Below are 19,755 nucleotides of genomic sequence, written 5' to 3' on the forward strand. Positions count from 1 at the left end.
CGGGGCTGAAGAGTTCAGACCTGTATTTCAGAGGACGTCACAGAGCTGAGAGTTGGCTGCTGGTATTACACCAGAGTGGTGACACTGACTGGAATCTTAAGTCCTACATGAAATGGTTCCAGTCCCCTCCAGGTCTGAGGGAGGAACGCAACATAGACCCCTCAAAACAGGTCCATCTGAGGAGGGCTGTTTTAAATGATCCTTGTGGTATTTTGACCAAATATGTTACAGACACTTCATTAAGACCCCAAGGAGCCATATCAACTGTGGTAAAATGGGCATAATATGTCCCCTTTAAGTTTCACTATTTACTACAACCCAACGAGCTCTTATTGTGAAAGCAACATTTGACTTCTTCCTGTCAGAGTGTGCCAATTTATAAAAGCTCGATGCCCGCCCCTCAGCCCGAACCCTTGGTCCTAACACCTCCGAGTATCAGACTCTTCAAAAATCTTTTGATATTATTTTTTTTTACAATTTCTGTCACTATTTTCGTCCTCGTGAAAGATTCACAGCTGCTGAAGAATGAATCCAGAGAGAGAATCAGAAAGAAGCTGCTTCGCTCCGAAGGGGAACCTCCGGAGAAAAGAGCTGGAGTGAAATTCAGAACTTGAGATGAGATGAGAAGATGAGAGAAGATAAAAGGATTTCAATGAACTGACATGAGGTGAAACAAGGCGTTGAGATGAAAGGAGACCAAACGAAATCCGACAAAATAAAAGAGAAGAAACAAGAACCATAGTGTGATCAGATAACAAGACGAGAAGAGATATGAAGAAACAGTAAAAAATAGAAAGATTCATCAAGAATAAATGTGATGACAGGTTTATCAGAAGAGCTTCACTTTCAAGCTCAGAGGTTAAGGTCCAGGACCTGGAGTGAAGCCTGAGGCAGAGCTGGGATCAGCTGAGAGCAGGACACAGATACAACTGCACGGATCAGACAAAATAAAAAAAGAGCACAATAAGTGAATGAAATCAAAACTACTTTTATCAAAATAAAGAGCATTTTATTAGTGAATATATAAGTGTTGAGTATAAATAATACAAATGTCCCTTTAGACACAGTAACAAATGGAGATAGCAGCAAAGACGAGATGAGGCCCATGTAGACACGCCCCTGCTCGTCACCACTCACCTTTTAAAACAAGGACATCAGGACGTTTTAGTTCAGGTCACATGTTAAGTTGGTTAAAGGTTTTATTTCTTTTAAAGCAGGATGTGAGGAATCTGATCCGTGTCTGTTCACTGATCGTCCGTGAGGATCAGTTGATAAACGAGGTGACACCGTATGAAACACTCGATTCACTGATTCAAGATGAATCCACTGGGTCCAGCTTCTCTGGAGTCTCTTGTGATGGTGAACACATGTGAGTCATTGTGAGCTTCAGGAAACTGTCACAGGTGTTGGTCACATGTCAAAGAGCAGAGAAACCATCGGGGGTTCGAGCTGATTCAACTGAACAAATGTTGTCGTGTTCATATTCTGTTTGTGTTTCTAGAAAACATCACTGGTGGGGGAGTCTGTGTCAGTTGCTGCACTGACCTCCTCCACCTCCTCCATCACCTCCTCCACTGTGACTGAGAGCAGATGAACTTCCATCCTCCTGGTTCCTCCTTCCTCCTCCTCCTCCTCCTCCTCGTGTTCGGCTGCAGACACAAACACAGACCGTCAGTTACTCCACTGACCAAGCTGGGATTTTCTACACGTTATATACATGAGTATAAACATGTGACGAGCACTGTGACACATCCTTATGATAATGATGGTGGATCCTGATCCTGATGGTGGATCCTGATCCTGATGGAGGATCCTGAACCTGATGGTGGATCCTGATCGTGGACTATGATCACATCAACACTGCTTGATATATCATATTTCTCCTCAGAGACTCGACCATGACTGACAATAATCCATCAGGTCATTGACCTTCATCTAATCAAAGCTGTAAAGACTCTGATCTTTCTGATGTCCTCTGTTGACTAGTGTCCGTCCTGGAGACGGGTCCTCACACGTGTCTCTGAGGTCTCCACCTTCTCCACCTGTTGAAGGTCTCAGTAGTTTGACTCTTGTTGAAGATCAGAGGACGTCTCACCTGGTTAAAGACGAGGAGACAAACTGGGACCTGAGAATATGAGACTATACTAATACAATGTGATTGGTAATGAATTCAAAAAGCCTGATACAGCTTCAGCTCATACAGAGCTAAACTCCACGTGCACACACACACACAGACACACACACAGACACACACTGAAGCAGCTCAGTCAGTGTAAACATTGCCTGTTATGGAGATGTGCTGACAGAGTGGCTGGTTGTGGCTGGTTGTGTGGAGCTCAACTCACACAACACTGTCACTGTGTGTAGACATGCAGTGTTGCAGCGCCCCCTACAGTCACTGATCACGGTTCAGCAGCAGCTCTTTGTGTTCATCACACAAAATCCCATAAATTCAAATAAAACATACTTGAATAAAAGAATCTGATACAAGGTGAAGTAGCAGCTGGTGAGGTGTGATGGTTCTGACTCATCACAGGTTCTGTGACCTCGTACCTGAACCCGGAGCCATCTCTCCAGGTGATGACCTCTGACCCCCCCGGGCGGCCGCACTGCTCCTGCAGGACGTGGGATTTGTAGTCCTGTGAGGATTTGTAGTGCAAGGGTCTATCACCTCTCCCATGCTCATCTCCTCCTCCTGATCCTGGTCCTGCCTCCCCCAGGAGCCCTGAGGACACACAGCGGGTCAGAGGTCACTGTGTGTGTATGTGGGTGGGTGTGTGTGTGTGTGTGTGTGTGTGCCTGTGTACCTCAGGTTCTGGTCTCTCTCCTCGAGGTGTGACTCCCTGCTCCATCTTGGTCAGCAGGGTCAGCAGGAGGCCGTGACCTCTGACCTCGCCTTCACTGGGGGGGTCATAGTCCTGGAGGACAGGCAGAGAGACAGACAGACAGTTTGAGACAAACAAACCTCCTGTATAAACAGAGTGAGACATGTTCAGTGTGTTTTGTCACCATGTCGTGGACCTCCTGTAGAGAGCTGGAGAAACTGCAGACGGCCCCCTCCTCTGAGAGACAGACAGACAGACAGACAGACAGACAGACAGACAGACAGACAGACAGACAGACAGACAGAGACAGACAGACAGACAGACAGACAGAGACAGACAGAGAGAGAGAGAGACGCTTACATCACAGTATCGGACACCTTCTACATTCAGCCTCCGTCTTAGTGTTACGTCTGGTGCAGTTTCCAGCCTCTGGATCAGAGACTTTTGTGAACTGATCCAGAGTCAGTTTGAAACTCTGGTTTGTGTTTGAGTCTGAACAAAAACTGAGACTTTAATAAACAATGACACAGACGTTCTCTTCCTGATTGGTGGGATGGTCAGGATTATTAGTGACATGAGGCTGAAATGTAAAGTATTTCTTGCAAAGTATATCTTGTAAAGTATTTCTTGTGAAGTATTTCTTGTAAAGTATTTCTTGTGAAGTATTTCTTGTGAAGTATTTCTTGTAAAGTATTTCTTGTGAAGTATTTCTTGTGAAGTTCTTCTTGTAAAGTATTTCTTGTGAAGTATTTCTTGTGAAGTATTTCTTGTAAAGTATTTCTTGTAAAGTATTTCTTGTGAAGTATTTCTTGTGAAGTTCTTCTTGTAAAGTATTTCTTGTGAAGTATTTCTTGTAAAGTATTTCTTGTGAAGTTCTTCTTGGTCGACTTTGCGATCAGAGAGAAGATGAAGATACCTGTGGTAGTAGTTAGCTGGTTGACGCTGAAGACCACCTCTCCCTCTGAGATGTGTTTCAATGCTGCAGAGCTTCTGCTCACAGAGCTGGAGGGGGACGCTGGTCCAGGGTCAGCCTCAGGTCCACGAGGAGACGGCGAGGACACAGAGGGGGAGGAGAGAGGAGGCTCCTCCTCTTGTATTGTCATCACTCTGAAGGAGGAGTCACATTCATTATGCAGCTGTGAGAACCAGAAACTTACTGCGTCACTTTGATTTACACCATTTTATCACCTGTGTCATATTACACATGTGATATCTGCAATATCAGATTATTGTATTGATCAGGTGTTAAAATACTTTCATACTAGCTGCTCTGGTTACAACAGATAAGGAGCAACAATAAGAACATAATATAGATACGACATTAAACTAACAGCGGTTGTTGCTCTGTATCCAGGTGCTGCTTTGGTCGCTCCTCGTCCAATGGCAGCTCAGCATCTAGCCAGGTCCGAGGGGGCGTGGCTTGATGAAGGGGAGGTGGACTTCCTGCTGATGAGGAGGGGTCAGGAGTGGGTGTGGGCGTGACCATGAGCTCTGAGGTAGAGAGAACCATCATGAGACAGTGAGTTGCTAATGCTAACAATGCTATCAATGATGTTACTGGGCGGCTGTGGCTGAGGGGTAGAGCGGTCGTCCTCCAACCTGAAGGTCGCCAGTTCCAACCCCGGTGTGACCCATCTGCATGCCGAAGTGTCCTTGGGCAAGAAGCTGAACCGTGAAGTGCCCCTCATAGAACAACACAGTGCTGCTGATAGATGCTCTGTATGAATGTGTGTGTGAATGTTAAAGTGTGAAGAGCTTTGAGTCATCACGACTAGAAAAGAGTTTTTCAAATAAAAAACATTTACTGCTGCTCCCACGAATGCTAACAATGCTAATAATGCTAATGTTGTTTCTACCTGCAGCTGTGATTGGTTGAGGACACTCCTCAATCAGCAGGCTGGTTGGCTCAGATGTCGGGGGCGTGGTCGGGGGCGTGGTCCGGTTGATGGTAATGGTCGGGCTGGGTGGAGGGGTCGGTACCGGTGTGGGAACCAGTGGAACCCGGTTGTCCTGGAACAGAAGGATCTGGTTTAGGGTCAGAACACAGACAGAGCGGTTTCTCTCCTCTTCAGGTTCCGTACCTCCTGATGTGCGGCTGGTCCTGGTGTCGTTGGTTCCAGTCCTGGTTCTGATCCTGTGTCCGGTGGATCCCTCTCTCCCAGCATCGACACCACAGTCTCCATCAGAACCTCGTTAACCAGCTGCCTGATCAGAGCCGGGTCCACCGACACGTTGGAGTCAACAAAGAGCTGCAGTCCTCCACCTCCGACCGCCTCCACTGACACACGAGAGAGAAACATCACCACGAGGGAAACGTCACACACACACACACACACTGTGTGAATGTTAGAGTACCGGTCCGCACACATCTGCTCTGATTGGTCCGTCCGGCTGTGCACTCACCAAGATCTGAGGTGAAGCTCTGCTCCTCACGCTCCGATTGGTCAGAGGAAAAGTTGTTGGTTGGGTCAGAGGGAGGGGGGCGGTACATCTCTGAGATCATCCTGGACATCAGCTGCTGCTCCACCCTGACAGAGCAGAAACACACAGAACCACAACATGCTGCCAGAACCACCAGGATCCAGTACAGTTCACATCAGACCAGTTCAGAGCGCTCTCTCACCACTCCACCAGCCGCTCCTCCAGGGCGTCTCTCTGCTGGTCTGGGTCCCGGGTGGAGGCCGGACCCTGGGCAGGGAGGGCCGAGCAGGCCTGAGGAGGGAACGCTGGACCCTGGTACGTGAACGGAGCAGGAGACGGCCCCCCCTCCAGCTCCACAGCCTCCTCACCCACCACACTCTCCTCCTCCTCCTGGGGGGCAGCAGAGGAAACCTGGGGCCGGGTGGTTGTTCATGATCTCAGATTATTATCACATACAAATATAGTGAAACAAATACTTTCAGACATAAGAAAATTTGAAATTGTGGACTTTATTAGATTCAGTCGCTGTGAAGAATCAGATAAAGGTTCTGATGGAATCATCACAGATCAAACTGGATCCTCCCCTTGTTCTCTGAGCAGTGGGATCAAGTTCAGGAAAGTGTGGTTTGTGTCCAGCAGGGGGAGCTGTGGGACTGCAGCTGAGTCGGAGGAGGCAGATGGAACTCACCTGGAGCACATCAGCCACAGACAGGAAGTCAGCACCAGGGAAGGCATTCTCCTCTTCCTCCTCTTCCTCGCTCTTTGTCTCGATGACAACCTGTGATGGAGCAAGAGGCGGAGCTTCTCCAGCATTCAGCTGCTCCTCCCTCTGTGGACACAACACCAGCTGTCAGTGACCTCTGACCTCATCCTGTGGGAGGGACAGTCAGGTGACCTGCTCACCTGTGATTGTTGCTCAGGTGCTCCGACCGCTGCAGCCACAGTGAATGTGGTGGGAGGGGTGGGTGGTGATGTCATTTCCTGTGCATGCTGAGTGACACACCTGGAGGAAGAGTTCATCCTGCGGCGACCTGGGGGTGCACAGGGTGAACCATTATCTCCACCGCTGAGGTTATGCTTGAATCAGTTTGTTAGTCACAATAACAATTGAACAGATCTCCAGTAAACCCCCCCCCCCCCCACCCACACACACACTGATTTCTGGGTAATGCAGTCCGAACATTTACAATAAAGTTAAAGATAAATAAGAACCTGTTAACTGACCCAGTGGGATCGCCATGGGAACGGGGTCAGCCGGGTCACCTGGCATAATGTGGGAGGAGCTGAAGATGAGGTGATGATGCAGTCGTCCAGGTGATGGACTGGGGGGAGGAGTCAAACTGGTCTGAGTCTTACAAGACTTTACCTTCACACCTGAGGAAAGACGTCACTGGTCACTGGACAGAGGACACTAGTGATGTCATGAGAACCGATGGTTGGTTAATGGTCTGTCACCACAGCCTCGCACTGTGTGTGTGTGTGTGTGTGTGTGTGTGTGTGTGTGTGAGTGTGTGTGTGTGTCAGCCTCAGCTGTTTTCTTACTGTCCTTATACCTGATAACTGAAAACCATAATTATCCTTTTATAATGTAACTGGCCTTTTCTTTCTATTCATCACTCGGAGGCTACAGAGCCACTGTGGTTGTTTTCAGTGGAAACCCAGTTCTGAAGAGTAACTGGGACCATCAGTGACCTCTGGGGGAGTAACTAGTTGTTTCTAGATATTTTGTTAAGTCAATAAAAGTTGAAAAACCACCTCTGACGCTCTCCACCAGGCGGGGGCGGGGCTTCCTGTTGCGTGGTGACCCCGGGGAGGTGAAGCGGAGGTAGGGACTCTTCTTCAGGGTTCGTCTCAGACCTTCATGTGGAGCTCTGCCGTACAGACGGGTCAGGTACGACTCCCCCTCCACCTGGGCTCGGTCTATCAGCCCAGCTGGGACAGGCTCCGCCCCCTGCACCTGCATACAGACATCCTCAATAAGACGACTGATCAGCTGCTGCTGATCAAATCAATCAATCGTCTCTCTGACCGTTCTGTGTCCAGCTTTCTGTCCTGAGCCTCCTCTCGGCCCTGCTACCTTACTTCCTGTCTGTCTGAGCACACTGATTGGCCTACCCCTCCCTGAGGGGGCGGAGCTCCTGGCTTCCCTCTCTGAGGACGTCTCAGCCTGAGGACAAGAAGAAGACGAAGAAGACGAAGAAGATGAAGACGAAGAAGAAGAAGAAGAAGACGAAGATGAAGAAGAAGAAGAAGAAGAAGTTTCTGCTGCGTTAAAACCTTTTTGAAACCACATGAGTGAAAATGAAAACCTGTTCCACCTCCAGCAGAAAGCTGAGGAGTGAACGATCCGCCACGACGATGATAATACTGTAATAAAAAAGTCATATAGATTTTACTTTAGGTCAGAGATCAGAGGATTCTCAAATCGAAAAAACATTTTATAAACAGCTCTATACTTTGCACATGAAATGTTTGAGTGAAGAGACGTCAATGTGGTTTTGTGTCTATTGCAGACATGAACCATATCAACCGAAACTCTGAAGACATGATCCCACATGCTCTCATCTTCATCTAACTCACGTCCTTTAAAAACCGTCACAAGACCCCTGGTAGCTAGAGCCTGTGTGGACGAGCGAGACGCACCTGGACGTCTTTGGACAAAGTGCTGATCCAGGCGTCCACCGTCCTCTTGATCCGAGCCGCCTGAGTCCCGTCTCTGCAGAGACAACACAAAGTCAGACAGCAGAGCAACACACACACACACACACACACACACACACACGCACACAGTTAATGTTAATGTTACACATTATCTATTACACCCGCAGACATGAGCAAGCTGTTAGCAGTTAGCAGTCTTAAGTCAATTAAAGCTATCAATAAGTGAACAATAACTTCATGCTAGCTGCCTGTTAGCATAGCATGTTTGTTTCCTGGTCTGTTAGCAGATGCATGTTGGTGCTGAAGGTGGAGGACCACCCAGTGAGCCAGGCAGCTTCTGATGAACTCTATGTGAGCTGTAGTTACCGTCAGTATCTGTGCACGTGACATAGGCCTCGGACATATCTCCTGTTAGCTACCTGTTGGCAGCCAGTGCCTCCAGTTGGCAGTGGAGGACCTCTCCGTTCTTGGCTCTCAGCAGAGCCTCCAGGTTCTCCTCCAGAACCTTCTTCTGTCTCCGAACCTGACGCAGAACCCCACCCGCCTCCTCCAACATGGATGGTACCACAGGCCCTCTGTGGACCATCACAGACTGGGAATGGAACTGGCTCTGGTTTTGTTGGGGCTTGATTTGATGGGACAGGACTTTTCTGGACTGAGACTGGTTTGGTTTGAACCTGGATTGTTGTGACTGGAAGTGGTTTGGTTGAGACTTGGTTTGATCAGAGTAGGGTTGTTGGGACTGCATTGGTTGGGTGTGGGAGCTGTGTTGTTGGTGCTGAGGTCGTTGGGACTGGGACTGCTGGTCCTGGATTTGTTGGGAATGGAGCAGGTTCTGCTGAGACTTGTGTTGGTCCGCTGGAGGCCTGGTGGTCTTCACAGAGTCTTGTGGCTGCTGGATGACAGAAATTCATTTGGATCAACAAACTCTGAGCGTTAGTCTCTGAGACTTTGTTGCCCTGAGTGGAGTCTCCCAAGTCAACCTTCCTCTCAGGCTGCGGAACAAAAACCCTGTGACATCATCAGCGTGTTCTCAAAGTTAACAGAGAGGAGTTGTGGAGTTCTGACTCAAACGTTGTGTTGAACTATTCTAGTCTCATTCATTTTGTGTTCTCACCGCCAGCAGCATCTCCCTCATCACCTCGTGGGCCTCACTCGCTGCCTCTCGACTGGGACCGGCAGGAGACTGGGAGTGGGTCTCTTTGCGTAGCTGCATTGATGAGGTGACGCTGGGAGCAGCTTGGTGATGGAACTCCCGCCTGAATGATAAATAAAAAGGAACAGAAATGTGCGGTTGCAACCGATTAGGTGCTGTGGATATGTTTCAGTCTCATTTTAAAACAAAGAGATGAATAATTTGTGTGGCTGAGTTAAGCTGCAGCTTGAAAAGATGTTTCATATATTTGAGAATTCATCTCATTTGTGAATCTACTTGTTTTACACATCATGTCATGCAATTACAGTCAGATTCTGTTTTACATTATTCTTGTGATGTGACAGAGGTCTTGGTAAATTGATAAAAATAAGGGTAACATGTTTCTGAGTTATGGTTTGAGCCCTACATCACGTGATAGAACACAGAAGGGAACTGACACAATAGAAGACATCGTTCAATTAGAAGCTCATCAGATTACTGAACTGTTTCCAGTGTGTTCGTGTGGACGTTGACTCGTTCAGCAGCTGAAACGTTCATGAGGACAGAGCCTGTTTGTGTGATGTGTCCAGAAAACTGAGAATATCTCCTCTGTTCATGATATGAAGCAAGAGGAGGACACCTGTCCTGCTGCCCTGAGGACAGACACCGAGGTGCAGGACTCTCCCCGACACAAGGTCAACCAGTTCACAGCTGGGTTTATTACTGTTCTCTTCAGAGCTACAGAGAACTATAGATCAAGATGTGTGTTAGTGTCCACACCAGAGCAAAGGAGAAAAACACACACACACACACACACACACACACACACACACACACACACACACACACACACACACACACACACACACACACACACACACACACACACACACACACACACACACACACACACACACACACACACACACACACACACACACACACACACACGCCCTCTGTTTGTACACGTACTCCGGAGGCAGCAGACTGGAGAGACTCAGTACAAACCAGACGGACGACACTAATGGGCTTTCCTGCTGCCTGAGAGAGTGTGTGTGTGTGTGATGGTGTGTGTGTGTGTGTGTGTGTGTGTCTGTGTGTGTGTGATGGTGGGGATGAAATGGCTGCTGCAGTTGCTAGGCAACGCCCCTGCAATGGTGCTGAAGACGGAGAAGCTCTCGTGGACGGAGGAGGAGCTGAAAGACCTCGTGTCCTGTTGAGATCGACGTGTCAGGAGCTTTGTAGAACAGACGGAGACAGTGACGTCTCTTCGTCCTCTCTGTCTCTCAGGTCAAACAACCAACTGGTCCCATGCAGACGTGGGTAGAAATGAGCTCAAACAAATCAGATAATCATATCTACACCATTTGCAGTCGGTGAATGAGTTAGGTCTGAATACAGGTTATATTGTTGCTAGTCTCCCAGTTGACTGACTGTGGACCGACCATTGGTCCAAAAGGACTAAGTCGCGACAAATGTGTGGATTCATATGAGCAGTGGACCCATATGGTCTGATGTGTGTTAATGTGGACTCCTGTCAAATCGATCATGTGATTCATCACACAGCCAATCAGACGGAGTCGGAGACAAAGAAACAAGGAGCTCCAGCTGAGCACTGCGGGGGGGTATAAACATGAGGGAGAGAGAGAGAGAGAGAGAGAATGCTTCCATCATCAACACTGTGGGATGATGGAGGAAGACCCCCCCCCCCCCACAGAGTTAATTATCACATGGAACACGTCTCTGGCTGTCTCCGTTACCATGGCAACAGAAGGGGAGGGGCTGTAAAGAAACTGAAGCTGCAGTAAAACATCTGATGTTAAAATCCCCTCCGCCCTCATCCAATAACACACAACCTCAGATGATCCATGTGATGTTCAGAGCTTCAGACTCGTCACCTCGGTCTGAACATCAGGTGTGAACGGTTCCTCAGAGCAGAAGAGGAGTTCTGGTTCTGTACCAAACAACCAGGTTCTGTTGGTTGCAGTGAAAACACTTTGTTGGACAGTTTGGACCAATCACAGGAAGTAGAGACAGAATGAAACAATAGAAGAAGAAGGAGAAGAAGCAGCTGCAGTCTTCTCCTCTGACGATATGTTTGAACCATGAGGACGTTCAGTTGGATGTTCGTATGTTCTCTCTCTCTCTCTCTCTCTCAAAGATATCACCATGTGTGTGTTGCATTAGCATGCACACAGTGATCTGCTGCACGGAGCCAAGGGCACCTTAACCATCACTGCCCCCCCAATCCACACACAGACTCACACGCACACACAAACACACACACACACAGACACGCTCCAGGTGTGTTGTTGCTCAAAGAGAAAAATCTGCAATGCAGCAAAAATCAAGAATCACTGAAGAACACTGTATTACTACCACAGGTACTGTAATACTACCACAGGTACTGTATTACTACCACAGGTACTGTAATACTACCACAGATACTGTATTACTACCACAGGTACTGTATTACTACCACAGGTACTGTAATACTACTACAGATACTGTATTACTACCACAGGTACTGTAATACTACCACAGATAATGTAATACTACCACAGATACTGTATTACTACCACAGGTACTGTAATACTACCACAGATACTGTAATACTACCACAGATACTGTATTACTACCACAGGTACTGTATTACTACCACAGGTACTGTAATACTACCACAGATACTGTAATACTACTACAGATACTGTATTACTACCACAAATACTGTAATACTACCACAGATACTGTAATACTACCACAGATACTGTATTACTACCACAGGTACTGTATTACTACCACAGGTACTGTAATACTACCACAGATACTGTATTACTACCACAGATACTGTAATACTACCACTGATACTGTAATACTACCTCTAATTATACCACAGATACTGTAATACTACTAGAGATACTGTAATACTACCACTGATACTTTAATACTACTAGAGATACTGTAATACTACCACTGATACTGTAATACTACTAGAGATACTGTAATACTACCACTGATACTGTAATACTACCTCTAATACTACCACTGATACTGTAATACTACTAGAGATACTGTAATACTACCAAAAAAAAATACTGTAATACTACTAGAGATACTGTAATACTACCTCTAATACTACCACTGATACTGTAATACTACTAGAGATACTGTAATACTACCACAAATACTGTAATACTACTAGAGATACTGTAATACTTCCACTGATACTGTAATACTAAAAGAGATACTTTAATAATACCACTGATACTGTAATACTACCACTGATACTGTAATACTACTAGAGATACTGTATTACTACCACTAATACTGCATTACTACCACAAATACTGTAATACTACCACTGATACTGTAATACTACTACAGATACTGTATTTCTACCACAAATACTGTAATACTACCACTGATACTGTAATACTACCTTTGATACTGTAATACTACCACTGTTTCTGTAATACTACTAGAGATACTGTATTACTACCACAGATACTGTAATACTACCACTGATACTGTAATACTACCACATATACTGTAATACTACCACTGATACTGTATTACTACTAGATACTGTATTACTACCACAGATACTGTAATACTACTACAGATACTGTAATACTACCACTGTTACTGTAATACTACCTTTGATACTGTAATACTACCACTGTTTCTGTAATACTACCACAGATACTGTAATATTACCACTGATACTGTAATACTTCTACAGATACTGTAATACTACTAGAGATACTGGAAAGCTGGATGTATTCTGGTTGTGTGTATATGTACGCATGTGTGTTTGTGTTGCAGTGAACCTGAAGCAGCTCTACACACACAGACTGAGTGAGTCTGTGTGTGTGTGTGTTTCCTTGGTAACCACCAGCCAATAGCTGGCGGGCTCTGCCTCCTGAGTCGTGACTCCTGCAGTGACTCACCGGCGCCCCCTGGAGAACGACCTCTGAGATGAGAGGCAGAGGCGTCATGGCTGATGGGTACCAACATTACTACAGCGTTACACATCTACAGATGACGGGTCTTCCATGGGATACTAATGCTGCTGTTTACTAATACTACTACTACACTTCCACTGGTAGCTAGAACCCTACTAGTACTACTTGCTTCTAAGCTAGTACTAAGATTGTTATTAGTACTACTATAACTGATGCTAGTGTTTGTAGCTACTACTGGCACAGCTTATACAGACAATAGTCCTTATACTAATATGGCTTCAGCTGCTACGTGAAGAAAAGGCATTAATGCTAGTACTACTACTGATAGTACTACACCTGCTAAAAACAGAAGAATCTGGCCCCAGCTCCACCGGAGAACTCCCCCGAGGCCGGAGTCAAGGCTACGTCTATAGAGCCGACTACATGTGAACGCTGCTGCAGAAGGAAAAGTCAAACTCCACTGAAAAGGTTCATACCAATGAAATTTATTACAACTGACTCAGCTCCAAGGCACGTTACAAGATCAAATGTGTTTCATCTGTTTTATCCTTTTTATCAACGGACGGTACACAAACAGAAAATACTAAGAAACACAGGGCCTGTGTATTCTAATGGTTCATTTGACCAAGTCAAACTTCTAGATGTGGAACAGAAAAACTGTAAAAACCTGAAGACAAGATTTATTGCAGTAAGAAATTGTAAAAAAAAAAGAAAGACCATGTTTAAGAAGAAAATTCACAAAAATTAATAATAAAAAAAAAAAAAAAAAAAAATTGCTTAAAACTCCTATAAAAAATAATTTTACCCACATGATTGTATAAAATCAACTGATGGTGTGATGAGGAATCTGTGACTGAGAGCTGTCTCACTCTCTGAACCATCTGTTTACACACAACACCATCACTGGTCACACCTCCGTCACCTCCACCACAATGAAAACACTTCAACTCTTATTCTGGAACATCCACATGTAGAATATTTATATGTTTCTGTCTGAAACAACGTGTTCTGAATCCTTCTCTGTTCATCTGTCAGCGGAGGGACTAGTCTTCTTTTGATGAATTGACATTCGTTTTTAGAATAAGAATAATAATAATAACTTTATTTGTATAGCACTTATCTAAACGAGGTTACAAAGTGCTTCACACAAACGTCCATGGCAAAATTAAGAATAAATCAGTTGCTGAGAAATCTGGATGTAAATTTATCCAATTTATGATAATTTCCACATATATTCTTTAGTTCACTATTTACTGAATGTCTTCGTGGTTTGGGGCAACTAATGTTAATTTTTCAATTGTAAAACATTTACTCAATTGATCGTTTATTCTGTAAAGTGTCCGTAAATAGTGAATCAGAGTCCAAGGTGACGTCTTCAGCTCAGGATGAAAGAAACCAGAACAGAGGCTGGAACCAGTTCATTTTTGCTTTAAATATGATTTTGGCGATTGATTATCTTTATGTCTTTTTCAGTTTCTCTGTGAAACGACATAAATCACCTGTTGCAGAGCTGAAGCAGCTGCTGATTTCTCCTGGGGGAAGAAACTGAACCTTCTAGCATCAAGGATTTCAAACCCTGAAAAAGCCTCATCTCTTTATAGACCAGGTGGGTTTGGGTTTTTTGGACCATGGAAAAAGTCAAAAAACATTTAGCGATGAATGTTCACACTTTACAGAGTCCAGTTATATTCTGTAAATGCTCTTCACTTCATCTCCACTTTGAACCTGTGCTCATTACCTCCCTAGAATCAAAGTTCTCTCAGGTCAGTCATAGATTCTGATAATCAAACCAAACGCCATCTTGATTCCTGATGGATGACTGACAGGCCTTTTCAACTGGCTCAGGAATAATTCAGTTAATAAGTAATAAAAGTTATAACTGTGGGGTAAATGACGAGCTTCCCAGAGAGCGGGTGGACGTGTCGATGAGGTTACTAACACGTGACGGACGTGAAACTGGAAGAACTCTGCTCTACAGGCTCCGCCCCTTCTGCTCTACAGGCTCCGCCCCTCGCCTGGATGTTCCCACATGTTCCTGTTTGAATGAGTCGGACCCGACAACCTGCTGCTGCTTCACAAACACCAACTACACAACATGTCCAGAAACAACCTGCTGCTGCTTCCCACTGACTACACAACATGGTGATATTCTCCTGTGCTCGTGTCTGAAAACAGTTTTCTAGAGGAGACCCTGAGTCTCTACACTGATCCAATGAACAACGTCTTTAACGCGTTGATTCTTTCATTTGTGACGTCACTTGTCAAAGACGTGATTTGATTATGATTCGTTCTTTTTCTCCTTCTTTCATTTCTAACATCTTCACTTTCACAGAGTTTCAGTACGACAAGAATCTCCTCCGCCTGCAGGAGCGTCACCTCCACTTTAACAACTTTTAATGTGTGTTTAATCTGTGTTTTTTGTATTCGCTCTAAACGTCAGGATACCAGAGACAACCCCCCCCACACATCTTCTGACTCATCAGACCCATCAAGGACCTTCACTGAGCTGGATACACGTCCAATAATCTGTCCGTCCTCAGAGAGGACCCGCGGGAAACAGAAATAAGGATTTATCCATGGGACCTTAAATCTTGAGAAAAACATAGAGTGAAAATTACTTTAACATTCTGAAGATAAACGAGCCGGAGGAAGTTGTGTTCAGTTGGTTAAGACATGCAGTCGTCTGCCACAAATACAGGACCGGTCCTGGAGGCTCTGGACCCCAGGGACACCGCGGAGCCTCGGGTTCAAGACCTCTGATTGATATCCTGGAACTTTGTCCTTTTGAGCACAGGTTCCAAATGTTTCATGAAACTAATGGACCTGCTTGACGATTGTTTAAAATGATGTTTGTTCTTTTTTCAGTCGGAGACGGTGATGGAGAATTTATTTTAAATTATAGCACAGACACTGATAATGGATATTATTATTTTATTATAATAATTGGTAGATTATTAAATGATTAGGTAGAAAATAATCAGGCAACTGCTTTGATAGTTGATTAAATCTTTCATTAACTCTGAGTTTCAGTTTTCTTTATGAGAAACGTTTTAAACCTGGATCCTTGAAGACGTCACCTCTGACTTGATTTCCATTGGACAGACTAAAGAGCAGCTTCATTCCTCCAGAGAGGTGAGGAGGTGTCAGCTCTCTCAGATGATGATCCATCACATGAGCTGGTTATCTGCAGCGGATTGACCTCCAGGTCAATGTTTCCCCGTGACAGACTCATGAAGTGTTGAGGCTCAGCCACTCACTGTGGTTCATGGAGCAGTGGAACAGAGAGGAAGAGTTCAAAGTCTCCCCCTGCTCCTCCTCCTCCTCCTCAGGGGTCTCTCTCCTTCTTCACCTTCACGTCTCCGGCCAGGATGGTGGCTATCTCCCCCTGCATGAAGGCCCAGGGCACGTTGGAGCCGACCAGGGGGCACTTCTCCCCGCTGGGGCAGTACACCTCCCCGGAGGCGCCCTGGGCCTTGATGCTCTCCCTGGAGCAGGGGAAGCAGAACTTGTGGTTGGGGACGGAGGGACACTGCACGAAATGCGTGTCCTCTAACCGTTCGTGGCAGATGGTGCAGCACAGGGGCCCGCTGTTGGCCATGGGGGAGTCGGGCACGTTCTGAGCGTGCCCCTGGTCCATGCCCCCCGCGGACTGAGAGGGCAGCCCGAGGTCTCCGTTGCGGGACGAGAGGCGCCTCTGTCCGGACACGGATGCGGGGGACACCGGGCTGCTGTTGTGTCTGGAGGAGGTGGTGGAGTGCACGGAGTCTCTGTCCTTGTTGGGGGACTGCGCGTTCCCGAGCGTGTCGGCGGCAGACATGAGCGCGGCCATCGGGGACTGTCCGTTCTGCGGAGCGGCAGCGGGCTCCGGGGGAGAGGAGCGGCCGGAGAGGCCGGGGTGTCCCGGCCCGAGGGAGGAAGCGGCCCCGGCGAAGGAGCCCGCTGCCATGGACAGCTTGAGGGCTTCGGTCTGGCTGTTGATCCACTGCTGCCTCTGCTGCTCCTCCAGCTTGAGCCCGGCCTCCGCTGGGTCCGGCTCCGGGGAGGCTTTCCTCTTCCGCACCGCGGCCCTGGAGCTGCTGCTCCCGCTGCCTGAGGCCACCGATCGGCCGGACAGCACCAGGGAGGTGGGCAGCAGCGGGTAGCTGCCGTCGATGTAGGGCTGGGGGAGCATGTCTCCCCCCAAACCCTCCTTAAAAAACCGCAGGGACTCCGGTAATAAATCCCCGAGCAGCCGCCAGTCCCCGGAGCCGTGCTTCCTCTCGTACTCCAGGTATTTGAAGCCGGAGGACAACCCCCGGCCGAAGTCCTTCATGCAGTCCTGGTACATCTGCTTGGCCACCCCCGAGGCGCTGGAGAACACGGTCCCGGAGCCGCTCGGGTACTCGATGAAGATCCGCAGCTCGAAGTCCAACCCGGGTTTGGACACCGCGTCGAAGGCGAACACCCTGCCGACCAGCCCGTGGTCCTTCTTGAAGCGGACGTCGAACGGGGTCGAGCCGGACAGAGTGAGCAGCGTGTCCCGCACCGCCTTCGGCTTGCTGGCCCACTCCTCCTGCCGGTTCCGGAGACTCTCACTCAGCTCGGCCAGAGCCTCCGCGTTCCGCTGCTTCTCCTTCAGCTCCCGCTCCTGGTCCGTGCTGGACACCGAGGCCGGTCGCTTCCCCGCCGGGTCAGGCATCCCCACCTGCCCGGGCATGGAGACACTGGCCATGGAGCCCTGCGGGGCGCCTCGGCTCGCCATGCCGTGCGGGGCCGGTCCGTTCAGCAGGGTCTGGGGCAGCAGGTTCGGCGGCACATTGATCTGTCCCGGTGCCGGGCCCGGCCCCCCGTGGCTCCTGCTCCTCGAGTTCGGACTCTGTCGGTTGAGCTCGGGCGGTCCGTCCTCCGGTTTGAACCCGTTCGGTCCTGCGAGGCCGTTGGGCAGCCGGCTGCTGTGTCCGCTGTAGTCGAACCGAGCGCGGCTGTCCGCACCGAGCGAGTACCGGTCCAACCCGGGCTGCTGGGACTTCGTCGGTGCGTCCGCCTGGAGTTGGTGGTGGGCGGGATGCCCCACCGGCTCCTTCCCGGTCAGTGGCACCGCCTGGCTCTTGGCCATGGCGGGCTGCTGCGGGCCCCCGCTGGAGGACCGACCCTCCTGGAAGCCGTGCGCCCGCTTCAGGTGCCGGGCGGTCTCGATGACGAACTCGACCCGGTCCGCGCCCTCGTAGTTGACGCAGCCCCGGCACACGGGCTCGGTGAAGTCCCAGATCATGGCCCAGGGCATCCGGGGCAGGTCGCACAGATAACATGACTGTCTGCGGGACGAGGAGACCTGCGGGGAGGACATCTTCCCCCTGCCCGTGTCCCTCCCGGCCCGGTCCGCGGAGCCGCTCACACCAGCTCGGTTCCTCCCGCACACACGGAGCGATGCAGCCGGAGAGGAGCGCAGGCAGGCGGCAGCAGTGACTCCTCAGCTCCGCTGCTTATTGTTCCTGCTGCTGCAGAGATGGAGGAGGAGGCTGCGGCTGTTCCCACAATGCACCACCACCCCCCCCCCCCCAAAACCCCCCAGCCAAGAATGCCACCTGGTGGAGTCAGTGACGTCACTGCCCCTCCCCCCACTGCTCCTCTCACTACCCCAGAACATTATATTCATTATATATATTAATAATAAATAACGTTATTCATTGTAAAGAGCATCAGTGACTGTGATTCACATGTGTGCTCTTCCTTCATTGTGTGAAAATCCACCAACGCTTCCTCGTATATATGAATGTTTATGAATATGAACGCTGCCATCTTGCTGCGTGTCGTCCGTCTTTATTTAATTTATTTATTTCACCAGGTGAAGAGTAAATTTCAGTTTGATTCAAACTAAAAACTGAATTGAAAATATAAGATAGAACTTTATTGTACCTTCAGTGGACCACACTACACAGACCTGACCTCAGGCCTGTGTGAGGAGGATGTGAGGGCTGATGGTTCAGACTGAAGGAGACAACATCTGTATCTGTGTTGCTAGGCAGGATTCACCCCCCCCCCCCCCCCTCTGTTCCAGCTCAGCCTGTTGTTTCCTCCTCTTTGTGTTTCTGTCTTCACTACACAATCTGAGCTGTGGACACACGTAGTTTCACACGAGGTCGACTTCTTAAAACCAACACAGACTCGTTTTGATTCATGTCGACACCAGAAATCATATTTAAAATCTAATGAGATGTGTTGTGTGTGTGTATGTAGATATCCACACACACACACACACACACACACACACAGTTCATTGTCTGTGTTGCCGTGGAAACGTGCCTGCTGCAGGATGAGCTGCCAGCCTCACCCCCCCCCCCCTCCCTGTATGATATGTAAATTGCATTATGACGAGTGACACACCTACTCATGTGGGGGGCGGGGCCTAATTACCTACCAGGGGGATGGAGACAGTGTCCATCTGTATTTACAGGTTATGATCCGATCTGTCAGAACAATATCTCCTGTGAAAGTTTGAATCAACCTGAACATCAGGATCTGAACATCAGGATCTGATCTGAACATCTGGATCTGAACATCAGGATCTGATCTGAACATCTGGATCTGAACATCAGGATCTGACCAGAACATCAGGATCTGAACCAGAACATCAAGATCTGATCTGAACATCAGGATAGGATCTGAACATCAGGATAGGATCTGAACATCAGGATCTGAACATCAGGATCTGAACCAGAACATCAGGATCTGAACCAGAACATCAAGATCTGATCTGAACATCAGGATC

At 48.0% G+C, this 19,755-nt stretch overlaps 2 protein-coding genes across 2 annotated transcripts in view; both read right to left on the reverse strand.

Moving 5' to 3' along the window:
* Positions 1 to 972: 972 nt before the first annotated feature.
* Positions 973 to 19,755, reverse strand: part of kiaa0586 (KIAA0586 ortholog) — a gene marked incomplete in the record, with an annotated part of 19,813 nt that continues 1,030 nt past the window's right edge. Inside the window, 18 exon segments of the mRNA XM_062396920.1 lie at positions 973 to 1,649; positions 2,554 to 2,725; positions 2,808 to 2,918; positions 3,010 to 3,062; positions 3,742 to 3,932; positions 4,157 to 4,316; positions 4,682 to 4,835; positions 4,907 to 5,103; positions 5,229 to 5,353; positions 5,449 to 5,657; positions 5,935 to 6,075; positions 6,150 to 6,277; positions 6,471 to 6,620; positions 7,002 to 7,203; positions 7,276 to 7,413; positions 7,890 to 7,962; positions 8,327 to 8,802; positions 9,025 to 9,166. Of these exon segments, the coding sequence (XP_062252904.1) occupies positions 1,498 to 1,649; positions 2,554 to 2,725; positions 2,808 to 2,918; positions 3,010 to 3,062; positions 3,742 to 3,932; positions 4,157 to 4,316; positions 4,682 to 4,835; positions 4,907 to 5,103; positions 5,229 to 5,353; positions 5,449 to 5,657; positions 5,935 to 6,075; positions 6,150 to 6,277; positions 6,471 to 6,620; positions 7,002 to 7,203; positions 7,276 to 7,413; positions 7,890 to 7,962; positions 8,327 to 8,802; positions 9,025 to 9,166 (2,974 nt within the window).
* irf2bpl (interferon regulatory factor 2 binding protein-like) lies at positions 13,473 to 18,514 on the reverse strand. Its single transcript, XM_062396926.1, has one exon. The coding sequence runs from the start codon at positions 18,331 to 18,333 to the stop codon at positions 16,333 to 16,335; it is 2,001 nt and encodes a 666-aa protein (XP_062252910.1). The 5' UTR covers positions 18,334 to 18,514; the 3' UTR covers positions 13,473 to 16,332.

Source organism: Platichthys flesus, chromosome 10, assembly GCF_949316205.1.
Source record: "Platichthys flesus chromosome 10, fPlaFle2.1, whole genome shotgun sequence".
Lineage (NCBI taxonomy): Eukaryota > Metazoa > Chordata > Actinopteri > Pleuronectiformes > Pleuronectidae > Platichthys > Platichthys flesus.

Excerpts from the sequence above, each read along its gene's own strand:
- irf2bpl (XM_062396926.1), bottom strand. The coding sequence starts at position 18,333 with ATGTCCTCCCCGCAGGTCTCCTCGTCCCGCAGACAGTCATGTTATCTG.